General features: G+C 33.8%; 2 protein-coding genes across 2 annotated transcripts; one reads left to right on the top strand and one right to left on the bottom strand.

Moving 5' to 3' along the window:
* Positions 1 to 1045: 1045 nt before the first annotated feature.
* LOC7471453 (short-chain dehydrogenase reductase ATA1) lies at positions 1046 to 2427 on the bottom strand. The gene is made up of 2 exons (XM_002312457.4): positions 2294 to 2427; positions 1046 to 2008 (listed from the first exon to the last, which is right to left on the bottom strand). Exons 1-2 carry the CDS (start codon positions 2350 to 2352, stop codon positions 1213 to 1215), a joined length of 855 nt encoding a protein of 284 aa, XP_002312493.3. The 5' UTR covers positions 2353 to 2427; the 3' UTR covers positions 1046 to 1212.
* A 528-nt stretch (positions 2428 to 2955) lies between these two features.
* LOC7457835 (NADH dehydrogenase [ubiquinone] 1 beta subcomplex subunit 7) lies at positions 2956 to 6192 on the top strand. Its single transcript, XM_002311522.4, has 2 exons — positions 2956 to 3497; positions 5997 to 6192. The coding sequence occupies exon 1, from the start codon at positions 3169 to 3171 to the stop codon at positions 3472 to 3474; it is 306 nt and encodes a 101-aa protein (XP_002311558.1). The 5' UTR covers positions 2956 to 3168; the 3' UTR covers positions 3475 to 3497; positions 5997 to 6192.
* The last annotated feature ends 13125 nt before the right edge of the window (positions 6193 to 19317 follow it).

A 19317-nucleotide genomic window follows, 5' to 3' on the forward strand; every position in this document is an offset into this window, starting at 1 on the left:
CAAATGGTTAGTTGGGCTTGCTTGAACTGAATGTATCCTAGTATACCGTTTGATATTTTGTTATCTTCTATTTTTAACTCATCAACACGCATGAAAATCCGGTTAGTTAAATATTTTCTGTATATATATATATATATATATATATATATATATATATATATATATATATATATATATATATATAGAGTTAAGTTTCAAATTTTGTTTTTTATATGATAAAATAATTTATTTTTTATTTATAAAAACTTACTTTTTATTTAATTTTCATACAAAAATCAATCTCACAACAGTTTCAATTAAATATATATTTTTTTAATTTTTTTTTTAAATCACAACTGAAAATATATCTTTTTAAACTATAACCATAAAAATTATCATGATAATAAACAAACTAAAAATTATGTGGCCGGTAAAATGTGAGTGTTTGTTTTTGTGTTTTTTTTTTTCTGAAAAAACATTAAAATAATCCTTCAATGTAACTTGTTTTCTAGCCATCTCAGTCCTATTCACCAAGAATGTATGCACATCAACCCAGAGAAGGAGTCACATCTCCATTAGACACACGTTTCTGCAACTTGTGAATGGATATTAATTGGTCAGGCTTGATGGCCAATCTATTAATTACTGTTAAAAAGTAGCAGTCCCGCCACATGTATCGGGAGATGATTCAGGACGTTTCATTCAAGGAGGCAGCCGGTACCGGGGGGTAGTCCGATAACTGAAGGACGAAGTTGACCGAGTGTATATTATAATATGCCTGTCTAATTCATATCCAGTTTGGCTCAATAATTCAAGGAAAATGATAATTGGAGTTTCATCTGCAGTTTACTTACTCCTCTTGTTGGACAAGATGTGAAAGTTTACGATGTTCTGTTAAGAGTCTTGGAGATTCCAAGTAAATTCTTTCTTGATGAAGGTAAAATGGGAATGGTCGGTCATTGCAGTTTGGCCATACCCCCTGGCAGTGGCAGATTTAGCAATTGGATGAATCTTATCTATTTCAAAATGATGGATGAAACAGCAAAGAAACGCTACGAACCTAAAGTTACTGAAACTTTATCCTGATTTTTTGGTATATTTTCTTATGTATTCGTTGGTAGATAGCTTGGATTGGAACTTTAAATAAAGTTAAACCGTCAAAGTAGCTTGCATTTTTCCATTTCAATTCCTTTTTCTACTAATTTCCTGCAATCATTTGTTCCTCTGTTTTGACTACTGGTAGATGAAACTCATGTTACTACTGGCAGAGGTAAAACCCCCATCAATAACGAGATTGTGTGCTGTTATATACCCAGCTTCTTCACTGGCAAGAAACATTACAGCTTGTGCCACATCTTCCAGGCTTGGACTTCTTCCTTTCAAAAGACTCCCTCTCTCTCCAACAATCTTGCTCACTTCTTCAGGTGTCATATCCTTTTTCCCAAGGACCTTTCTGTAGGCACCAACAAGCATCTCTGAGGCGACACCATGAGGGGAAATGCAATTGACACGAATTCCATGTACCCCTAGCTCACACGCAGTGCTTCTCATCAATCCGATAATAGCTTCTTTGGACAGTGAGTATGGATGTGATCCAAGGCCTCCCATGATGGCTGCAGAGCTTGACATGCATATGATGCACCCTCCCTTTTGGCCTTTGATCATGACTCTTGCAGCGTGCTTGATTCCATGTAGAATTCCGTTGACGTTAACTGAGAGCAAGTAGTTCACTTGCTCCATGTCTAAGTTGGTGATGCTCCCTTCAGTGCCAGAAATCCCTGCATTGTTGAACATGATGTCTAGTTTCCCCTTCCATGCCAGTGCAAGATTTATAGCTGATTCTACGTCAGCTTCATTAACAACATCACAGTGTATGTATCGGCCTCCAATGGAATCAGCTAGGGAGGTCCCTAGGTCGTCGAGTATGTCAGCAATGATAACACTCGCTCCATTTTCTGCAAATACTTTTGCTGTGGCTGCCCCAATGCCTCTAGCACCACCAGTTATGACTGCAACTTTGCCCATCAACCTAACAAGCAAAATTCAGTCATCTTGGTTTTTGGGATCTACTAACAGCTTACACGTGAGTGAGATTGCAAGAACCCATATGTGTAATGAGGTTTAGTTAGATAAAATACAAACCATCATTTGATAAAATTCATACCTGCTCAGTTGTCAAAGAAGATTAAGTTGGTATTCAATTCTTTGAGAATCTCACTTAGAAAAAAGTTTTCAGGAACTTAATTTTCTTGGAAAAAATTGGCCAAAAGACAATCTCCATAAGGTCATCGAGATCATAAAAGTTGGAACTCACCTCTTTGAAGCTGTCCTCTGGACATCATCACCATGCCTCCGAACAATATGTGGCTCCATGGCATACCGAAAATGCCTTCTGGAAACTGCATGCTTATTATATAAGGGCACATCAAGATTTGTAGAGACGAGAAATAATGGAGAATATTGAAAGGTTAATGTTTAAAAACTAGTGGTGCTTATTGAAAGGTTTATAGTTTACTGTTATTTTTCCTCTTCCGAGAACAAAAGACTTGTAACTTACTCTTACATGCTCTTCTCGTTCCTTGATTGCAACCACTTCGAAACTGTAAGCTAGCAGAACTTCGTCTTCTTTATTATACATGGCAACTGCATATGCCTGTTAAATGAGGTCGGTTGCAAAGCTAAAAAAGTGAAATGAAATGCTCATATTCTTTGAAAGGAAAGGGTAATCTATATTTATTTTTCATTGAAAAGCTAATCTTACAGTAATGGATACAGGTTTTATATTATCCATACCAGAATCTATAATAACTGACTGAATACCACTAAACTTAATTGAATATGAATTTTTTTATACCCGAACCCGACCTCGTTTCGAGTATTGATAGGATATTCATAATACTAACCTGAATGCTATAATTTACAACTTTCATGAAACTTGAATGTTTTTTTGGAGTGAGTAAAATAATTAATATATATTCCTTTAGAAGGCCACAGTGGCCCAATGAAAATTAACCTAAACCAAAAGCCCACAGCACTATCCTCCCCCGGTCCGGCTGCTACAGTCTCCAAAACATGAGAACTGAAGTCCGAGAAACACCTGCCGGAACTGAATCGAAACGAGACGAGAGGAGAGGAGAGGCATAATTTTAATTTAGCAGGAAGAATCCAAGAATCAAAGAAAAGAAAGAGATGGAAGTGCCAGGATCATCGAAACCAATGATAGCAACACAGGAAGAAATGGTGGAGGCAAGGGTCCCTATTCCATATAGAGACCAATGCGCCCATTTGCTGATCCCACTCAACAAGTGTAGGCACGCCGAGTTCTTTCTTCCATGGAAGTGTGAGAGCGAGCGCCATATTTATGAGAAGTGTGAGTATGAGCTTGTCATGGAGCGAATGCTTCAGATGCAGAAGATCCGTGAAGCTGAGGCCAAACTCAAGCAATCCCACAAACAAGGAACCATCCCTCTCATTCCGAAGACTGCAAATGCTTAGTTTCTGTTTCTTTCAATGTTCTGGTACGTGGGTTTTTCTTAAATTTGTAACCTTGATCACTTTCTGTTGGACTTGGTATATTGGTTTTGTTGGGAATTTTTTGAGAAATTTGGGAGGTTTTGTTTAGTGGGTTAATAAGTTTTGGTGGTGTTTATCCAAAGTGGGTTTATGTTGAGCTAAAGTTTTTCAGATTATCAGGGCAAATTTTGGACGAGTCCAGAGTTTGATTGTAATTTAGGGGCTTTTGTTCGCATTTCTTGGATTTCTGGTTATAATTTGGTAGGTTACTAATAATTGGGTTTTTGTCGTTGGGTTATTGAATTTAGAGATTTGGTTTTTGATTATATGACCTAGGTTGTGGTTTTTTTCAGTTAGTGATTGATGGTTCTAAGCTTAATTCATTATGAAGTTTCTGACTGTCTAGTTGGAGGCTTCCTTTGCTTCCCTCTCATCGATGATGCTAGATTCTTTGTTGTGGTCGAATTGTCTGTGTGTAATCTAAAGCCTCCTTTAACTCATAATTTTGCAATGATTTAGTGAACTAGGAGTCTAGGATTCACTTTTAGTTGGAAGGGGTTTCCTTTTTTATGGTCAATCAATCAATCAGGTTTGAAAGTGAAGTGGTGAATGTTAATATGGAACTGAAATGTGGAAGGATGCCCTGAGCTTATTAATGTGATGTGTTAGGGTGATTCAAGAAGATCAGCTAGTTTAAAATGATAACTTTGTTCAAAATGCATGAGATTATTTGTTGTGTATATCAACTTTTGAACCATGAATAGTTTTCTGGAAGCATACATTTCCCAGTGTATTGTGGGTGTCCTCCACAATTCCTGTGACCTTTCTCTCAAAACATTATAGTTAGGTGTTGAAATTGGCTCATAGAAGTGCTTAGTATCTTTTTAGTAGCTTTTAGTATGACTGAATTTTTCCGTGGCCTTGTCAGTTATTCAATGTATTTGATTGTTTGTGAAGCCGTGAATGTTGCTTCTGCCAAGTTAAGGTTCAAATATAGGGTGTGCATCACATGTAGAACAAGAATGGGAATTTGGTAGGGTCTCAGTCCCCAGTGGATGTTGTGATAGGTTGGGGTAGCTCATATCTAGATGGACCAACTAGTTCAAACTAATAGTGCCATTCCAAGTCCAAACACTCAAATTTTGAAACACAGTATACATTGGTATATGGAAGGCAATCATTTTACTTGGTATCAAATTTAGGAAATCCCCTCTTCACATAGAACTACTTGATGATCACTTATCCATTTTCCTTTAGGGAACATCATTATGGTAGTGGTAGTTATGGGAGATGACAATCAAATGATTGTAAAGTCTCCGATTTATTGGGAACTTTCTGTTTCAGTTAAACCTGTAATCAATTCTAATGATTTATGTTTTCTTGCAAGAAATTATTAAGCGAAGAGGTACCTATTATTTGCTTCTGGAACCATTTCCTGTATCTTACTTTAAATCACCACCTACCCCTGACTCGTGTTACTTCGCTGCCTTTGCTGTATGATAAAACTAATCTAATGTAATATGAACAAGCCCCGCTTGCATGGGAAAAAAGAGGGGGGGATTTTGATTATCTCTAGCTTACTTGTTTGGTTTTTTAATTGAGTAGGATAAACATTGACAGGAAGCCTTTGAAATCTCCATCAGGAGCCACCAACATCAGTACATTATTCCATCATAAGTTTGGATGTGGGGAAACTATTGGAAGCAAGTTGGGGACAGTAATGTTTAGTGCAGACACGTGTCCCTTGCAAAATCTTTTCTGTTTCTCATTTCATCTATTATTCACTTTGAAAATTTTAACGAGCAGTTTCCCCCGCCATTCCTTTCTCCATGGATTCCTTCTTTTTCGTTTGCTGTATCTTACATGAGACTAAACTCTCACCCTTGACATGAAGCACATGAAAGACCATAACAACATGCATACCTGCTAGAGGTGCAGCTAAGCGCATTTAGCCTGAAACATGGTAGTAAAGATATTAAAATTATCAAATCAACAACTTAAAAGCAAATCCCTAATTCAACTAGTGAAGTTTTTAAAGGACATACTACATGTGATCATGTATCAACTAATCTTTGAAATTGATTTAGATATTGTTGCACTTGTTATAATTATTAACAAAGTAGGACACTTGTGACACTTAATGTTTCATACAAGTCGATTTTTTGGGACATGTTACTTGTGATCTTAGACATTCTTGGAGCACATGCAGTGGAAAGATATGTACATGGACGTCGATGGGGATGATCCATACCTGTAATGATTGGGCTTGTTGCTAGTGACAACTTTCTTTGCTACGTTTTTGGAATGAAAGAATAGTAAAAATTCATCAACTCCAATCTTCTGGAGACATAGGTGTCAATTTGACTGTTAATCTACTTGTTATTTTTATACATATACTTATTTTTCCTCTATGCAGTTACTGCTTAATTCCTACTCTTGTATTTCTGTTTTGGTTTCTGGTTCTTACTTTACTGTGCATTTTCTGTCCATGATACTAATGACAGGAAGCTTTGAAATCACGAGAAATGGATCGTTTGATTTTTTGGCTGCTGTTGGTGGGAAGTTGTTTCACTGGGAACTGTCTGTGGAGTCAAATGTAAAATACTCAATAATTTTCTTATACTTTTTCATGCAATAAGTTCCTAACTGGCTCAGATATTTCATGTTTCTCATCTTTTACTGGATTTGAATTTGGCAAAATTGAACTTTATGGATGATACTCGTGACAGTAGCATTACAGTTGGAAGCTAGGATGCAAACAGACATAGCAGGTGCCATGGCTACGCTTCATTACTACAGAAGAGACCTTTGCAGCAAAAGATGTGAGATTGGATTTCCACCAGTGAGTTTTGGGCACCGATTAAATCAAGTTGACTGTGGATGCATCTTTCCGTTCTCTGCATCGCAAGCGTGAAGAATGTAATTGAAAAATTACAGGACATCCCCATTAACTTTCTTGGGAAGGAATTGGATGAAACATAGCATAACCTCGTAAATGCCTGGTTCTGTATGGGTTCATCCCACTCACCGATAATGTGATTGGTATATTGAACCAAACATTGCAATTGAGGAATAGAGGCTCATAAATTCCGTGGACTTAAATCCATATTTTGAACCAATCATGCAGTCGTTGGGGCTCAACGGATGTGTGATAATTTTTGGAAGAGGGAGGCTGTTGGGCTGAGTTTAATTTGTTATGGTGCAGTGGATTCCGAGATTGGAAAAAAAAAATGGAATCATGGTCCGTTAGGGACCCAAGTTGAAGGGAGAGTAAACATGATTAAGCTGTATGCAATTGTTTGCTCGGTGCTGCTTTGTTCGTGTGACGCCAAATTGCTTGAGAGAACTGGAGACAGGATGGAAATTGAGAAGTGAAGTTTCACATGAGCCGGATTGCTAATAGCTATTGCTTGTTTCTCAATTAAATCAAGCCTAATCTAATTTGAAATCCACTATCAAACTTCTAGAAGAGAGTTTTCTTTTGAAGAGAAGTTGATTCTTCCAAGGTGTTTGATTTTATTCTGTGATATGGACCCATTCATTCATTATTCCAGTAGAAAACTACGAAACCCAGCTGAGATTTTAATGAATTGTTTGATCTCAGGAGAGTTGAGCTTGCAACTTGCAACAACGAAAATACAAGCGCCACCATCTTCTTCTTTCATACCAGGCCCGCGAACAGCTACAGTTTCACGGTTTGAACGATGGAGAAGGCCCGTTGGACCTGCGAGGGCAGTCTTGCTTGATTTACATGGCAGAGAAGAGTTTTTGACATGATTTACAGAAAGAGTATCAAAACTAGTAATATGGTTTCATAAATGGCATGCATTTGACCGATCAAGAAAGTGATTTAATTAACCTTGAGGGCTGACGCTTAATTAGTCATGCTTTAGATTTATTTTCTAGAAATCACCAATTCGAGTCTTACAAAACTCAGGGTCACTGGAGGTTTATATGGTCGTTAACTTTAGGGCCCGTGGGATTAGTTGAGGTACGCGTAAGCTAGCTCAGACATCCACACTAATCAAAAAGAAAAAAGAAAAAAAAAAGGAAAGTGATTTAATTTCTACAGATGAAAGCTGATCCTAAAATACTTATGGTCTTGAGAAACAGAAAAAGAAAAGAAAATCATGCACTGGTAGTTGTAGTGGCGCACTTGGAAATGAGAAGGATTTTTCATGTAATGGTTTACTTAAGACGCAACCAACAGCCTAAATCAGAAAATCTGTCCAAAAATACCTTGATTATAAGACAATAATCAAGAAGAATTTATGTGATGGCCTAGAAGTGATTGGATTATTGTATTAATTTTTAAAATGTTTTGTAATAATAAAACAATATGTCATTGAATTACCAACATCAAAATGATACATCTTTTAATTAGAGAGTCCTTTTAAGGAATGAAACTTCTTGGGAGGATGGCCATGGAAATTGTAGCGGTAATCGTAAAGTTATCATGGCTGTGGAGTAGATGGTGTTAATGGTGATGGCACCGGTAAAAAGAAGACGGTGCGAAGGTTCAGACAATAACAACATCAATAATGAATTTTTTATATATATTTATTTTTAATTGATAATAATGGAAACGAAAACCAATATCACAAATTTATTATAACAACTCAATCAAACGGTTATCGGATTAACTAATTATCCACTAGTTTGAATTGTTGTGCTGCTCGGCTATAATATAAATATATTTTACAATACATAAAGTATAAATTCAAGATACGAAGCGATACCAACTTCAAATATCATAAATCTCTTGTAGATTTTGGTGTTTAATTGGTGTCAAACTGCACTGCTAAAATTGTGATTTATCAGGTTCCTGATCAAACCAATAAGGATTTAACACAGGTATGGACCTTAAAGGTGCCAAATGAGGCAGTTGTAAAAATAGTGATAAGGCAAGAATTACTGGAAATGATATTGGTATTGTTAACTAATGAAATTATATATGTTTTTTTTTTTTTTTGATGATATGCTAATTTATACCGAGAAAATTATATCAATAAAATAATCATATTACGAGTTTTTTCGGAACAAATATTTTCTGTTAATAATCATATCAATAAAATAATCATAAATATATTAGTAATATAAATAAATGTTGATAAAAAATTATCGACAAAACTATTAAATCTGGTGATAGAATGAAATGGGAACAGTAGTTAAGTTAGAATCGAAATAGTGATCAAATGAATTTTAAATCAATTTCGTACTAAAACAACCTACGAGTAAACTAGCTATACGTACTAAAGGTAACTGAGTTTCACTAATGTGCAGGGCAGATTTGGGTCTGGATACCATTCATATCAAATTCTTTTCTCCGTTCCTTCTCTTTCTCTTCCCAACAGGAAAAAAGGTCTCCGTTGGATTTGTTTGAGCTTTTGTACTCCCACCATTGTCCTTGACCTTCAAGTTGTGAAGGTGTGAAACGTATCCCAATCCCGCGATTCAGGACCTTAATTTCCAGATGTATTCGACAAACTGCATGGAATGAAGAATCTGTCCTGTTATTCAAACTTTTTGCAACATAATTAATTGCTGTTTAATATGGGAACCCAAATACACGTAGAGACGATTTGCACGTGATTTGCACCCTAATGCTCTTGCTTAAGAGTTAAACGTGATTTGCACCCTAATGCTCTTGCTTAAGTTAAAAGTAGCATGAGTTGGTGATCTTGATATGCTATATTAAAAGTCATAGCAATGACTAAACTACTTTCTCGGATTCAAAGTTTGAAAAAATGGGTACCATCTTCTTCTTTTTTTCTCCTCTCCTTCTCTCTCGAATCCTCTCTCGAATAAACATGATTATAACATTAGTATTAATTGGTTTGTCATTGTAATTCAATTATGTTTTTATAAATTTTTATTTTTTTAGTTATTAATTAATATTTTTTATTGGGTTTTGATCATTTTAATGTGTTGATGTCAAAAATAAATAAAATATATTTTTAAATAAAAAACACTTTAAAAATCAAAATAATCTTTGTATATCACGATTTTCCAGATCTTCTAACTATCAAAATTACTAATTAAAAAGTGAAATATAGTTGTTATGGAGAATCACAGGAACACAACCATTTTTTTCCACGAGATGTGTTTTTTTTAATGGTAGTCAAAGTTTCCTTCTTTTATTTTATTTTATGGATTGAAATCAATAGTAGGTGCATGATGATTCCTAAATTCTACTGATGTAGGAGATATTAAACAAGTCTACAGGGGGGGGAAAACAAAAGAAGGACCCGTTGTAAGATGAGAAGTAAATAAAAATCATCAAAATATGGCCTATAATAAGGGACACGACACCTACAAACAAGATTTCTTATGGCAGTACTGAGGAATTAAGTAGAAACTTGAAAAAAGAGAATAGTAAACAAATATAATTAATTAACATCGGTGAGAATGGGATCGAAAATACCTAACACATTGATTTTTTATTTCTTCTGGTTTGTGATGCTCTAGAAGAATTCGATCAAAAGTGTGGTAGACGAAAAGGAGTAATTCCAGAACGTATATGTCAAGGAATGTTGCCATATTCTTTGCCAGGTCAGGCAATGCATGCATCATTCCATATGGCTGGTTTACGTGCATGACCAGAGGATAGAGCCAACCAATGAGATAAAAAGGAGAAAACGAAAATCGACCTTCTACTTTTCAACAACCCAATTCCAATCTTCAATTATCAAGATTCAAAAGTCAAGCAATGGCGGGTCCTGCTGCCTCAATCATCACATATTAATCTCGAGGCCAGTTTGAGACGAGAAGGCACCCTTTTTTTGTTCTGTCAATTCATGATATTTTACTTTAATTTTCTCAGGGAGTCGTCTCCAACCACACACACACACACACACACACACACACACACACACACACATATATATATATATATATATAAAATAAAAACGAGAGTACGTAGAGAATGCCACAAAAAAGAGCCAAGCACCTCGCTAGTTCCTTGGCTCCGGGTCTGGTATGATCTGTAGCTCCTCACAAACAAAAGAAGATTGATGGATGTTTGAATTAGAAGAGTGATGGTTTGATCATCAGCCAACCGGCCTAGATGTGTTAAGCTAGCATTTCAACACATGAAAGAAAAAAAAAGGGGTGAGCCAACATATCGCCATTGATGATATTCCACAACGCCAACATTACACATGACCTCGTATTCTTTTTCGAACGCCTCAACCTTCCGAAGTGATTTTTAGCCGCGCATAGACATGATAGGGTGACGAAAAAATTAACTAGAGTAGTGCTTTTTTGTAAGTCTTTGAAAATTAATGCATCCACGGTACGGTCGCATTGTATACACAAGGACTAAACGAAAAGAAAAGTTCTGTACGTATCATTTCCGCGTATCATAATTAAGTTTACTAAGGTTGGATCTAGGTCGTTTCCAATTTTCAATAAGGCATGTGTGTCACGGTAAAGTTATATCAAAATATTAACAAAAACATACAGCTAGCGCGTAGGGTTTTTATGGAAGCCATAGATGCTGTTTTTCATATAATATTGCTATAGTAAAATTATTATTTTATTTTTAGATTGAAAAAAATAGAAATCTTGATTGTGGGGGTGTTTGGATCTTTTTAATAGGTTCATTAATTATTAAAAAATTAATAGGAGTAATTATATTAGTGTTTTCAAATATTTTTATACATTTCAAATAATCTTCTATCTTCAAGATCAACAAAATCTAGAGATGTTAAATAATAGTATTTTTATCTTTTCATAACTTTTAAAACAGTAAAAATACTTGATAAAAAAAATACTTGAGTTATTGAGGAGGGGCTTCTTTGATTTTTTTTCATTACTACAATTAAAATACATTTTTACCTCACATTAAACCATCATTTGTATAAGATCGTGGATCGTCCTGTTTGATCCAAGAAAGGAATTAAGATACTCTATAGTAATAATAACAGCCTAAAAAGGTTTGATAGGATGTAGATAATTTATCCGTACCAAAGCTCTTTAAACTTGTTTTACTAACGCAATTTAACATGCTTTTCAAATATTTTTTATTTAAAAAAATATTGATAATTTTTTAGATATTTCTCAATGATTTAATTTTAATACGCTGAAATACAAAATATTTTTTAAAAAAATACTTTTACAAAAACATTCATTACCACATTAATTACTAAACACACAATCCATAAAAAGAAACGCAATTATTCAAATTTTCTACCTAATTCGATGACTTGAGGCTACAATGTCAAGATGGTGGGAACCTTCCTTCGATCATTATCCATTCCCCTGGTTCATGAGAATGAAATATTACAAATTCAATACAACCAAAATTATCCATTCGTCATTCCTTTGTTCTTCGTAGCCTTTCAAGTATACCAAAGCTGTTGAGTCTTGTATATGTAATTTATTGTTTGCATGGATAGAGAACAAATGAGTGAACACTGGCAATGCCACGCCCACACAAAGATGCTACAATCTCAAGATCATTTGAACGGATCGCGTTTTGGTCAAAACGGAGATAGACATAAAGAGTGAGGTGGGTCAACAATTTTGTTTTGGTTCCTATTAGGGCAAACTCTAGCTGGTTACATACAATTATAAGCAAAAGCATATAACTAAACGCGAAGACTTGGGTTAAAAGTAAGAGAGAAAGAAACAACCTAAAGGAGATGGGAAAACCCCCATTATGTTTCATCAATTCGAGCTAATGTCTCTCTCAAGGGTCAATTATAATATATATATATATATATATATATATATATATATATATATATATATATATATATATATATATATATATATATATATGAGAGAGCTTTGTTGGAGGGTGGCCTTGAGTCGAGGTAATTAAAGATTTGGAAAAAGGTGGTCCAGGTGCTTTAGATGACCTTCTTTTTGACAAAGTTTGCTTTGCAAGTGAATGTCAAACTTGACGTGGGTAGCAGCTCACTTGTGCAAAGGAGGCCCCCCCTCTTAAAAGGACAACATTATGTGTAATCTTGGTCCAAAAAATGTAACTCACGCGAGAAATGACAAAATAGACTAAGATACTGGTGGTGTTATTTTTTAAAATATCTTTTTATTGAAAATAATAATTTATTAATTTATAAAATTTATTTTAATATTAGCATGTTAAAATAATTTGAATTAAACACTAAAAATAATTAATTTGAAATAATTTAAAAATATTTAAAAATATTTTTTAAAAAACATAAAAATAAACAAACTCTAATATTTTCTCTCTTTTAGAAAACTAGATAAATATTAAATAAAAAATAAAAATTACCATAATATCAAATAGATTCTTAGTCTAGTCAAGTTAGATAAGAGATCTTGTCCATATATGTAAGTCTAATCCGATTTTTTCTTTCTTTCAAAATCATCATTAAAAGAACTTGTATTCCTTGCATGTAACACCTTCAAACAAAAATCGCATCCTAAAATTGGGACTTTCATTTATAAAAAAAATCAATGATCTTTCTAAACAAATAAATTGAAAAAATTGCTTGTCCTGCACCCCCTTAAAGTTGATTGAGGTATGAGCAACTACGATCAGCTTGGGTTTCAAGTAGTTAAATCAATTAGCAGACAAGGGCTTGGTTAGAATATCCATGAACTTCTGAACCGATAAACTGAACAGTGGACTATCTCAATGTGTTTAGCACATTCATTAAACACCGTCTTTATAATCATACAAGTATCACCTAAATTAATTGTCACACTATAGAACCGAAAGTCGAGGCTGTTTGGTGCCCAATTCATAGAAAAGAGACCGAAACCATGAAAGCTCTGCGGTAGCATATACGATCACCTTGTACTTAGCCTCATCAGCAACAATTTTTGCATGCTGGATTTCCATGAAACTAGGTTTCTCCATAGGCTCCAGTCCATTTTTGGTCACCAAGACTCCCTGCTAGATTAGTTCATAGGTTGGAACGGGTCAGACTCGAGTCAAGTCCACTCTATTTTTACCTAAGCCTGAAGCCGATCCTTGACGTGGCTCGAGCTTTCTTGCTATATATATTGATAGCCCTAGAAATGGAAGAAAGGAAAAGAAAATAACAGGTCGGTATATTAGCTTCATTCTTACAGTGGTTCGGGTTTTTTATCATATTGACCCCTTTGGTTTTGACTTGGTCATAACAGTCCTTGTACTCACAATTCTTGATCACATGTGACCCTACATCCCACTTTGTCAGTAACGAAGAAATAAATGGTCAGATTAGACATACGTGGATGGCTCATATTTGTTATAACAAATTATACAAAAGAAAAACCAATCTCATGGAATAATATTTGATAAAATAAAATAATTAAATTATACGTGAAAAATTGCTGCCGTTGGTTAATAGGTCATGGTACCAAGTCGAGGCTTAGACCGACCTGATTTGTTCGTCAATAACTGCTACGCCGTGTCTTCAAAATAGAACAAGCTACGGTTTACTCGAATCCGATCAGTAATGCTAAAAGAGAAGCCGATGTTTACTGATTTTAACTTGATCCTGCCTGATGAGGGAGCCCACTCCACGCCTTGGGTCTCTGCCATAGCAAAGGCTCACGTTTCGTCAGAGAAGGTTCATCTGAAGAGGATGTCAGTGTCGACGGATGCTGATCTGACTTTGCCAGAATGCTGATCTGCTATAGCAAAGGCTACGCTTTGACGGATGGTAGCGGTTAAATTTTGTAGTGGATATATAGAGCTTTTTTATTTATAAGCTCATCGAACTTTTGTTGGCTATGATATTGTTGGTGATTTTTATTTTATTAGGAGTGAGTTATCGATAATTTAATGATTTTGTTTTAAAGTTTTTATTTTATAAAATTGATTTTTCTTCTGCACCTAGCTAGGTCGCCCACATGTTCTTATCTGATCATCATGCCTTTCTCCATTACTAACGGAACCCCGGAAGTTCAAACTTGCAATTCAAGATTCAGAACAAATACAAATTTTACAAACATCTTGGCTTGACCTTGCCTCTAATAGGCTGACAATATATAAGAGCATAAAATAAAATTTAAATCCAGTATAAGTTCTACGTTAAACCTCCATCAAAGGAGCTTTGTAAATCTAAATATTATGAGTTTAAGAAATATATATTATGCCACTAGAGAGTATTTGGCAGTGTGGTTGCGGTTGATTTTCAAATAACTTTTCATGTCGAAATGCATGCTAATGATTTTTTTTATTTTTTAAAAATCATTTTTAACATCAGCATATCAAAACGATTTAAAACATACAAAACATATTAAATTTTAATAAAAAAAATTTGAATTTTTTGAGAACGCGGTTTGCACCGTGTTCCTCCCAAACATATTCTAAGAAGATAAAAGTGAGAACTTTCTGATGTCAAGGTTGAGCTGGATAGAAAAGAAGAAGCAACCAGCATTTGAGATATTCTTAATTGAATTTAATTTTAATGCATTCCAAATAACTTGGAAGTTAGGGGTGATTATTTTCGGTTCGGTTCTGTTTTTATCAAAAAAAAGTAACCAAACCGAAATTTTTTTTAAAAAAAAACCGAAACCGGGTCAAACCGACAGGTTTCGGTTCGGTTCGTTTTTTATGGAAAAAACCGGTTCAAACCGGTTTGGCTCGGTTTTTCTTGGTTTTGGCTCGGTTTTCTCGGTTTTTCCGGTTTGGCTCGGTTTTTTTCTGGGTTTTTTTCAGTTTCGGTTCGGTTCGGGTTTTTCGGTTTTCTGCTTATAAAACCGAAACCGAACCGAAACGGCCGGTTTTTTCAAAATTTTAATCAGTTTAATCGGGTTTTTTTTCGGTTCGGTTTTTTCAATTATTTTTTTTCAGTTTTCTCGATTTAATCAGTTGTTCGGTCTTTCTACTCACCCCTATTGAAAGTGAATTGTTGGAAGGGCTTGCGTACAAGTTTCATCCTCCTTCATTAGAAACACATGTGATTTTCGTTGTATTTTAATTAGAGTTTTTTCCCTGACTGGCATAGCTAGAAATAATATTTTTCAAACTATCAAAGTTGAAAAAACATAATTCTTAAATTAACTCGATTAAAGCACTCACGCGTGTCACATTTGTACGAATCAATACATGCGGGCACTACTTGTGCAACTCTAATATGTCTTTAATGTTTTGTTTTTTCTTTTTAGTCATCTCATCTCTTTTTCTAGCAATTGAATTATTTTTTGTTTTTTTATAGCCATTTGAACTTCATTAAACATGTATATTGACTTTGGTATATTTAAATGCATAGAGGAGAAAAAAATGAAATGTGTGTAGTTCGTCGTACCTGCACTTATTGACTCACATATATGAAACTTGCATGAGTGTGCTTTAGTTGTGTTAATTTAAGAATTATTTTTTTAACTTCTCTAACTCTTTTAATTCTTTTGAAATAGTAATGAATAGATTATTTGGCTTATGTAGTTGCAGGTCAGATTATTTTTTAACATAAAAAAATATTTAAGCATTATTAATTTTTTTCTAATAAAAAAAATTTTAATTGCAAAGGACTTGATCCGATGTAACTTGGTCATCTTGACGGGTCCAAGGATAACCCAGATGACATGTAAAAACATACTTTGATTCGAAATAAATATTTAAAATGAGATTTTTTTAATAAATACCGAAACAAAAACATATTCGATCGATGATAGGTCATTACGAAACTGAATTTTTAAAAAATATAATGTTGATGAATAAAATTTAAAAAAATTAATTAAAAAAATAACCCAAAAAATAACCTAAATCAGCTCCGGTTAACCAGTGAAACCCAAGATTTGGGTTATAAAATTAAGATAACTCAATAAGAAGCAAATTGAAATAAATCATGAAGTTTAATTTTTAATCAATTTAGTGTTGAGAGATGAAGCTGAAAAAAAAATCAATCAAAAAATAATATAGAAAACAACTCGAGTCACGAGATAATGGTAACCTGATGGAAAGCAAACTGAAACAAAAACATGAAATCTAATTTTCAATCAACTTAAGGTTGAATGATGAAATTGAAAAAAAATCAATTAAAAAAATAAGAGAAATCTTGAATCAATCAAGTTAACCCGTGATCCAGGATAACCTCATAAATATTAAATTAAAAAAATTATGAATTTCAATTCCTAATAAATTTAATGTCAAAGAATAAAAATTAAAAATAATATATATATATATATATATTAAAAAATTATGAATTAGGAAGGAAGGAATACAACAGAAATACAGAGAAATACCCAAAACACGTAGTCTGCGTCCCGCATGCACTTTAATTTTAGCTCGGCGATTAAAGAAAAATAGAGAGAGAGAGCCAAAATCAAAATTCATCGGGATCAAAGCAGATTTCGCAAAATCCTTTTATCCTCTCAGAAATTTTTGTAGCATTTTTCGAGGAAAAGCTATCCAGTAAAAATTTCTCTGCCGCAAACGCCAAAAAGTACCCGGCGGCCTCGAAGGTAGCCCTCGTTCTCCTGACCTATTATCTTTTTTTTCTTCACCTTAAATTAAATAAAAAAGAATTTTGTGTGGCAAAGCGTTTTTTCTGTAAAAAAATCAGATTTCAGATAGGTAAATAAATACGGGTTTTGTATTTACGTGAAATGTGAACTCTTTCTATAATATTCTTTTTCACAGTTTTTTTTTAAATAAAGGAACACAATTCAAAAAATAACATATTTTTTTTTGGAACACACTCACGTATCACATATAATATCTATAATTTCGGCCATATTTGTTTTTGCAGCTGCCAAGTGAATTAATTTATTTGACACTATTGATGTGAATAGTATTTTTATTGTTCATTAGACCGCGTTCAACCCGGTAAAAAAAATTTATTTTTTAAAAAATTATATTTTACTAAAAAAAACTAGTGTTTAATATTATTCAATAATATTACATAAATTAGAAAGAGATCGCATGATGACGTAGCATTTGCGGAATTTAATCGCAATTTCAATTTTGTTTCTGATGATATTTTACTTGATTTTATTGCACGCTCAAAACACCATGGAAACTATAGTCCTTATCGGATGAATTTCATACGTGATGAAATTGTAGATAAGTTAATGGAACAACAAAAAATATTTGATATAAAGTATTATTTATTTAATGATATAATAGTGGTAGTTAAATCTACAATATTTAAATTAAAAACCATCAATATTAATATATATCTTGTTTAGTTATTTTATAACCTCAATTTGAAAAGCATGTTTAACCAGACACATTAAACTACTTTTTATTCAACCTCAATTTTAACCACAGTTTTACAAAACATATATAAATACCAAACCAACCTCAACAAAAAGTATTTTTCATAAAATAATTTTTTTCAAACCACAACTACAAAAGCTACCATAAAAATCATCCATCTCCCTCTCTCTACCTATGTCGGCTTTTTATTTTTTTCCCATTTAGAGATTCATTGAACACTTTACCTCAGTTAATTTGATGTAATTTATGTTTAATGTGTATTAATTTGATTTTTATTTAATGTTGAGGTTTTGAATTATGAATTAGAATAATTAGATGTAATTTAAGTTGTTAATTAGATATAATTAGGTTTTTCGGTTAAATAATCAATTATTTTACCTTATTGTTGATTATGAATTAATAAAATTATGTGTTCGAGTGGTGTTGAATTATGGAAAGGAGCAGCAACTATCCATGAAGATATCGACGAGATGGGACTTATTGTGGTTAGCACTACGCTCAATTTATGTTATGAAGGACTTCAAAAGGTCAGGAAGGTTGAGCATCTTGAAATAACATTAGTGGGAGATGAGATTGCCTGGTAGGTGTTGGGGATGCTGATCCGTTAACGAATATCACAAGCCCGTCCACAAGCGTCTCAGACCCGTTCATGAGCGATCCAAGGCCATCCACTAGCTGATATAAGTCTTCCTCACACCTACATGGGTATTACAGACCTGCCCTTGAGTTAGACGAGTTGAGGTGATGCGTCAAACTCGTACACGAGTACTCCAAGTTTTTTTATGAGTTGGGATGAATATTATATATAGTTACATATTATTACATGTTATGAGAATTATGAACATGTTACGTATTAATTATGTGAATTGTATTTTGATGTTGAAAACTAGTTATTTTTAAATTATATAAATTACTGTTTTTTAGAAAGATAGTTAATGGCAAGAGAGATTATCCCAAAATGTATCTATTAGAAGAGTCACAGATCGTATTTAAAACACACGAGTAGTAATTGACATATGCGATGTCCCATATACCAATTACTAAGACTATATACTATTTACTAGATACCTAAATATTTTTTCACCTCTATTTATTTTACTGGAAAGATTTTTTAACTGTGATAAAGTTACCGAGAACACTCGACTTTCTACGTTCTGATGTTCATCTCTTGAATCATTCCATCTGTGCAGGAATTTCCATAATTCCCTTTCCCTGCCATCTGATCCCATCATCATCATAATGGACCAGTGGGAACGAAAACAAATTTCATAGGGTCTCCTATGTCTGCACAGGCCCTACTATACACACCCCTCTGCAGTCTCTGCCCCTCCGCGTGCTCCTTGGTCCAACATCTCTCTCTCTCTTTTTTTTTGCAACAAGGGCCAACTTGGGTGCTCCAATAAATACATCATTTATGATTTTTCGTCCTCGCTGATTTAATTAACTTCATTTTTTTTTATTTTTTTAATTTTTTTAATGGATTTAGATTAAGAAAATGTTCATCTAGGGATTTTTTTGAATGTTAAAAGCACACGATTAGAAGGAAGAGCAACGAAAACATGTACCATTCATCAGTCAACTTAAAGCTAAGACGTATTTTTGTAGTGGTGCTTTCTCAATTTAAATCCTATATCTTAATTAAATCCCATAAATGGCACGCACCCATTCATAAAAAAAAA

Source organism: Populus trichocarpa, chromosome 8 (genome assembly GCF_000002775.5).
Source record: "Populus trichocarpa isolate Nisqually-1 chromosome 8, P.trichocarpa_v4.1, whole genome shotgun sequence".
NCBI lineage: Eukaryota > Viridiplantae > Streptophyta > Magnoliopsida > Malpighiales > Salicaceae > Populus > Populus trichocarpa.